General features: G+C 41.9%; 1 protein-coding gene across 1 annotated transcript in view; it reads right to left on the reverse strand.

Moving 5' to 3' along the window:
* Positions 1 to 7,263, reverse strand: part of nagpa (N-acetylglucosamine-1-phosphodiester alpha-N-acetylglucosaminidase) — a 25,061-nt gene that overhangs the window by 10,131 nt on the left and 7,667 nt on the right. Inside the window, 4 exon segments of the mRNA XM_020617413.1 lie at positions 1 to 60; positions 241 to 369; positions 1,962 to 2,070; positions 4,277 to 4,416. The exon segment at positions 1 to 60 is cut by the window's left edge and continues 30 nt beyond it. Of these exon segments, the coding sequence (XP_020473069.1) occupies positions 1 to 60; positions 241 to 369; positions 1,962 to 2,070; positions 4,277 to 4,416 (438 nt within the window).

Below are 7,263 nucleotides of genomic sequence, written 5' to 3' on the forward strand. Positions count from 1 at the left end.
TGATGGATGCACAGGATGGTGGATACTTTCCGGCCACAGCGCCACCTGTTGTCTGCTTTACTGGGAGGGGAGTTTGAATTGTGGAGAGAATAGAACGATAAGAAGTAGTGGATGAGCAGAAGCATAAAAACAGATAACACACCCAGAGCTCTACAGATCAAATCACACTGTAGAGAATAAGATGCTCTTACAGTATATAAAGTGCAAAATGAAGTAAATGTGATCGATTAACTGGCTCACCAGTGATCAGAGGGGTAGCTGGCCAGTGAGCCATCAATAACAAAGGTGGAAGAGCCGCCTCCATCCAGATTAATAGCATTGATCACGCCGTACTTCTTCAGGAACTCAGACATTTCCCAAAGACTCATTCTGTGCAGAGACAAGCCTTCACTAGCCTTAGTGCATAAATTCAATGTACAGACTGCTGTTGTTCACAAGAGACCAACTGTTTGATCCGAGCAGATTTGTGCACATATTATTGAGCGGGTGGTGGCCTGATATGAGCGAACCTAAACACCGAGATCGGCCATGTCAGCTTGTTATGCTTCTCTAAGCCAGGTCATTAACACCAACACCAACACATTAACCTCCAGCACTGTTGATGCAGGGTCACCACACTGAGGGTGGAGGGAGGGTCAGATCAATACAGTCGATTAGTAGAGAGCTCTTAGTGGGTTAAGGTGACACAAGCCAGTGAGTTCATCTTCCAAACCAGCTCTTTCAGAGGTTAATGTCCTCTTTTACTGCAGCCTGATTCATCACTTCCACCTCCAATCTCTTGTTCCTGACGATCTCCTCCATCTTCACATCTTCTTCAGTCATCACCTCCATGTGATGCTGTTCTTCCAAGCAGCCTCTCTCTCTTGTTATCTATTAAAGATTTTTACAACGCTTTAAGAATAATGGCTACCTGCTTCTTGTTTTCATGCCATAACCACTGAGAGAATAAGGCTCAGGTTCTTGTGTAAAAGCACATGCTTCATATTTTAATCTATCATTTGGGCCATGGAAGAGTAGCCCGCCTCCAAAACAATCCATTCGCTTGCGGGCTACTTTTCTGAGGCTCACCCCACATTTTATGATTAATAATGCTGTTGTTATCAGAATCACAATCAGCTTTATTGGCCAGGTGTGTTGGACACACGAGGAATTTGACACACACACACACACACAGTCTGGATTCAACGGATCTATATGTACAATGTATATTTACAGGTATTGCACTGAAGGTTTATTGTCCAGTCATACTGCTGTGGGTCAAGTGTTTATCAGAGTGATGGCCCAGGGGAAGAAACTGTCCTTGTGCCTGGTTGTCTTGGTGCACAGTGACCTGTAACGCTCTTCTTGAAGTCCACTGTCAAAAAGCTGGTTATGATAATGTTACTTGTATTGAACATTTCCCAGTACTTTTAGAAATTATGATCTCCTATTGTAGTTCAGCTATTATCCCATATTAATTTTACCAGTTTAACTCTCTGGGTTACTGTCTGAGATTATGATATAGGTCCGCCTGTGCAAATTTGAAAGGTTCAGCTAGATTTGCTACTGTTTTTGTAAAATTTACCAATAGTGATGTAGAAGAGTTGTTTTGGACAAAGTGCAGAGGATTCAAAATCTTTATTTCACCTGATCACATCAAACTCTTCAAAGGACAAAGAAAACCCGGAGTGTTTGTGTTTTGTTTGCCTTTGGCTCAGTGTTGAATGAGGCTTTCAAATCAAACCCTGCATATTTCATTCCTGGTTGGGGCATTTTGTATTGACTCACAGTCCTGTAAGTCACTTCATGTTAATGGAATAAATTATCAGGTTTTCTCTCCTTCATCTACTTACTGGCGGTAAATAAAAAGTACTGCTTCCACTTCATCAGTCCTCTAGCTGACTAGATGGTTGGAAGAAGTCAGTTGCTCTGGATGAAAGCATCAGACAAAATATCCTTTGTTAGCTCTCTCTGTTTCTTACCCTCTGCGTTCAGTCTGTCCGTCAATCTGGAACAGGACCAGTTTGCCCTCAGCGTCGTGGCCCACAGCGGTCCTGGCTGACACCATGTCCACAAACTTGCGGAACATTCCTGTGAATGTACATGAAAAAGTTTTAGTGTTAATGAGAGGCTAAAAGACGTGTTAAGTCTGGATTAACTCTTGCTTCAACACCAACAGTGACATAAAATACTTCTTTAGATGAGGAGTTTTGTGTTCTTAATATTAATTCTCAGGGAACAAGAATTAATATTGTCTGGCTTTCTTCACCTCACATTTAGGAGCACAGAGCTAATGAATAAGTCTCCCCTCATCCTTTGGTGTTGGGTACAGAGTCAGGCTCATTGTGTGAAACTGAAGGGAACACGTTATTAACACAACTGCACTGACTACACTCCCAAAAAAGAAACTATGCTAATCCTGGGCCACTGAAAATGAAAACGATATGTAAAACCACCAACTGACTGTAATGTGTAAAACACTGGCAGTGTGTGAGTTTTGCTCACACAGAAACTGTAACCAAACCTTCTGGTGGATCTAATGACAAAAGCATTTGCTTTTGATCCAAGCGTCTTAGGTAAAATATCAGGCTGGCATTGTGTCACAGCTGCAGGCAGTACAAGCCAGACATTTTGGTGCTTATAAGGCTCAGACCTCAGCTCAGGACATCAGGCTCTTTGTTGTTTACATCAGCCCACATTCTCTCCTGAAGTCAAAATGTGCCATTATCTTTATCATCTTTGCCAGTTTTTTGCAAGTCAGCATAAAACCTCAATGGCTAAATATCTTACAAAATACAGCCGGTCAGCTATTTTAAAGGTCAGATCTGATTACAGCACCTCAAAATCCATAAGAATTAGCACATTTCAATTTGCAAGCAAAAAAACGCTGCTCTCAAGACAGGGCAGCAGCTACCAGGACAATCTGGATTTCTTCTGGGAATTTGAGGCTTGGGGACCCACTAGAGGCTCTCTCTATTACTAAAATTCAATCCAGCATTTTTAGGTCCCTGGTAGGCTAGTGGTTAAGGCGCAGCGCTCTCGCCGCTGTGGCCTGGGTTCAAATCAGGGTTGCGTCAGGAAGGGCATCCGGCGTAAAACACGTGCCAAATCTCAACATGCGAGTCGTCAGTGTGACGATTTGCTGTGGTGACCCCTAAACAGGAAAAGCTGAAAGTGATTTTCTTTCTGTCCAGCATTTTTAGACTCAACATAACCTCAGGTATCCGTGTACTGAATCCAATACAACTGTTCTACCATAAGCTCTACATTACAGAGCGCTGATCAGCATCATGGAGTCAGACTGGGAAGACACAGACACTGAAACAGCCTGAATCCACAAACGAACTGTGGCAGCTTCTCCAAGATGCTGCAACAATCTACCTACCAAGTACCTAGAGAGGCTGTGTGCAGGTGAAAGTGGGCCAACAGCAAACACTAAACTGATTTAGGTTTTCTTCTCTTTAGAAAAGCAGCTTGGATGAAGTTCACTCAGAAATTAAAACTATTCACAGGGCTGTTTCTGAAAGCACCCTGACTTTAGTTTCAGTGCCTAAAACATGATTTCACAACAAAGGTCTGAAATCAGTTACTTTATTCAGACTTGGTTGTCCCAAACAAGCCACACTGTGCCAATGCCAGCTGACTGTCTGCAGTGGGTGAGTCTTCACTGAGCTATCACAACCATGATTTCACACAACACTGAGGTAAAGTTTCACCATTATGTAAACACAGACAAATCAATTCAGGAAAACCACCCCCATTTATTCGACAACATGTGTGGATTTTTGTATCCCTGCACCTGCAGCTGAAAAACCTCATGTGAACTTTGGTCCACACAGTTTCACTTGTCTCTGTTGATCAAACAGTGCAGTGTTTTGCAGGTGTGACAGAGTTGTGTCAGGTCACTCCGAGATGTAGTTACACTTAATTACTGCAGAACTGGAGCTGAACCTATGTTGCTAGCTCCCAGTCTGTGTGTGGACTAATCCTGAACAAAGTGTTCCAGAAAAAAGGATTAGTGTGATTTGAAAAGTTTCTGCTAAGTCTGCTCCACAATCCAGGTTTAGTGACTGTGTCTGCTGCTATGGAAACCTATGTGAAACTAACCTGTCATATAGTAGGTTAACTATTCACTTTTCATTATTTGGATTAATTATTACCTCTCGTTAAAGATGTTGGTCAGTTCAACTCCTGCAGTGTGTGTCTGACTGGAAACCTACAGACTAGACCCTGCTGGTTCATAGGAAATGTTGCAGTTTACTGTTTTACAGTGTGGGTGTGAATGTTCGGTCTGCACCCGTCTCCTGTGGCTTGCTACACTCAGTCTTCAGGCTCTGGTTGATGTAAACTTCGCCGTTCCTCAGCAGCCATACCACACCGCTGACCAGCTGGACAAATGGGTTGGACTGGTCCAGAACCTCTTCCTGTGACAGATACCTGATGGAGGGATATGAAACAGATGGTTGTAGACAATTGTTTATCATTGTTCTACTTATAAAAAGTAAATTATAGATACACATACATTGCAAGCTCACATATTGAAATAGCTTGTCCTGCCCAAAATCCAAATATTTAATATCAAAGACGACTGAGAACACCAGCAAATATGCAAAGCTGCTCGACTTAGCTGTCAATTAACTTTGTCATTTGACTGATTAACAGACTAATCTTTTAACCTCTAATAAGAAACGCCATCTGCAGTAGAACTTAAAATGATTTGATCAGAAAACCAGTTTCTGTTATTAGCAAAACATTGCGCTCCTCTAACCTAGAACTCGGTTTACTATTACAAGCCCACAACTTTCACCTTTGAGAACATTAAAACTCAGTGAAAACTATATGAACCCAATCTCCTTAAACATAATGTAATCAGCAACCAGGGGGTTTGGCCAAAATGGCAGGGCTCAGTTTTGTATAATACAAAAAAGATGCAAGAAACACTGTAGAAAATGAAATTCATCAACACAACCAGCAAACGGCTTCATATATTACAACTGTTCTTCATATTATTATTATTAATCACCTTTATTTGGCCAAGTATGTTACACACAAGGAATTTGTTTCCAGTACAGAACCGAGGCAGCCATCTGCGGCTCAACCAATGGCTCTAACCACTGGGGGCAACTTGGGGGTTCAGTGTCTTGCCCAAGGACACTTCCGATATGTGGACTGCAGGCAGAGATTCAAACCGCCAACCCTCCGGTTGGGAGACAGCTGCTCTACCCACAGTTACCCCCTTTAAACCAATACTACAGCTTTGTTTATTCTGAGTCTTATCCCACATCCAGCTGTTCAAACTGATGTGCTGGCAGCTGGCCTGATGTTACACAGCTCGTCACTCTGACCGCTCTGTTTATTTTTACTCCTCCTTACAGCTCAGGGGCAGGAATCATCTTACCTGTCTGGTATCACAGTGGAACTACAAGGTGACGGAGCAGGCGAACACAGACATTATTGTATTTATAAAACACTTTCTTCCTTGAATTCTCAGAAAACATACAATAAAGGTGAAGATAAATTACATATTCATGGAACATTTTATTGATATCCCTCAACCCTGAGTAAAGGCCCATACATACATAAAACAGTTATTGGGGTAAATAACTCCCATTACTAAATGAAGCGTGAAGTATATCCTCATTTTTATCATGTTTTAATCCACAATAAAAAAGTTCAGCCAATTAAAACAAGCAATGTCACATATTTTTAAAAATACATCTTAGTTGATATATGCTCCAAAACACAGTGATCAACCACAACATAAAACCACTGGCAGGTAAAGTAAGTAACACTGATTATCTCATTACACTGGCACCTCACGGGATGGGGTACATTAGGCAGCATGTGGACAGTCAGTTCATGAAGGTGATGTGTTGGAAGCAGGAAAAATGGGCAGTGTAAGGATCTGAGCGACTAACTGTGATGGCTAGACATCTGGGTCAGAGCATGTCCATAAGGTCAGGTCTTGTGGGGGTGTTCCCAGTTTGAAGAGGTCAGTACATACCAACAGTGGTCCAAGGAAGGCCAACATGTTCCGGTTCTATAACTCCTTTTACACAGAGGCTTCAAACTGCTGGGAGAAGTCCCTATGTTGACTATGGGTGTATTACAGAGCTGGATACTGGACTCAAAAAGGACGCCAATCGCTTAAATGAAAACTGCTCTCCTGGCATGTGAGACAAACGTTTTCCAGCTTCCGATTCTGCTGCCATGTTGTGTGGCCCCACGTCACTGTGCCTTGCCCATGCATTCATGCTCGGCCTAAAGACTTTACACCGTGATGAATTCACAAAAATAAAATGTTTTGTGAAAGATTTACAGATATAAAACCTCCATAGATTAAAATGCATAAGAGAGTAAAGCCTGCTGTCTGCAGCTGCAGGTGTCGATGGTTTTACAGAAGTCTCTGTTATAATGGACGTCTATCTGCTGGTTACAGGAATTATTTCCACAACTGAAAACATATCTGATCTGTGCCACATGTGAATGAGTCACTTTTAAAAAAAAAAGAGGTAAAACACAGCCTAACTGTTGCATCACACTGGGACCAAAAGTGTGGTTTTTAGATGACGCAATACTTAAGATTTTAAATTAAATGCAGGTTTGTTATTAGTCTGACTGACAGGCTCAGGGCATGTTTAACACAGAGGGACCAAGCAAACAGAATATTGGTTGTGTTAAGTTTGTGGTTTGCTGTGTGTACTGTGTATCCAAGGTAAATTCATTTTGTATTTGAGCAACGCTCTCAAAAAAAGGTTTGCATCACCTAGCAGCTCCTGGGATTACTGACCCCGGGAATCAAAGAAACAAGTTAAATCGACTTTTTTATTGTTTCTAGATAAACTGTGTGTTTGTTTATGTGAGTAGATGAACTGCAAGTGCTGAAGTTGCAGGAGTCTGTCTTTGGGAAGTAACCAAGCAATCACTTTATTCTACTCCTTGTATCGCAACAGTCGCAGTGGTTCAAAGAAACTTGCGTTGTTATTTATGAGCCACCTGGCAGAAGTTTTGGTTCTTTTCTGTGGTTTCGTGAACTTACCATGGCTGGACTGGTGCTAAGTGAGTCATGTTGACATGCACTTGTTTTTTTGTTGTTCACGAAACTGAACCAGAGGAAGCTACAGGAAGCCACTCAGTTCTTGTACATGCAGTTTACTGCAGACAAAACCTGCAAGACGGCCGTCAGCAGTGAAACATGAGGAGAGATGATATTTTAAAAACAAGTTGTCAGGTGCAAGAGAAGGGAGTGAGAGTAGATGGAGTTTATGCAAAATCTAGTTTCTA

This window comes from Monopterus albus, unplaced genomic scaffold (genome assembly GCF_001952655.1).
Source record: "Monopterus albus unplaced genomic scaffold, M_albus_1.0 scaffold189.1, whole genome shotgun sequence".
NCBI classification, from domain to species: domain Eukaryota; kingdom Metazoa; phylum Chordata; class Actinopteri; order Synbranchiformes; family Synbranchidae; genus Monopterus; species Monopterus albus.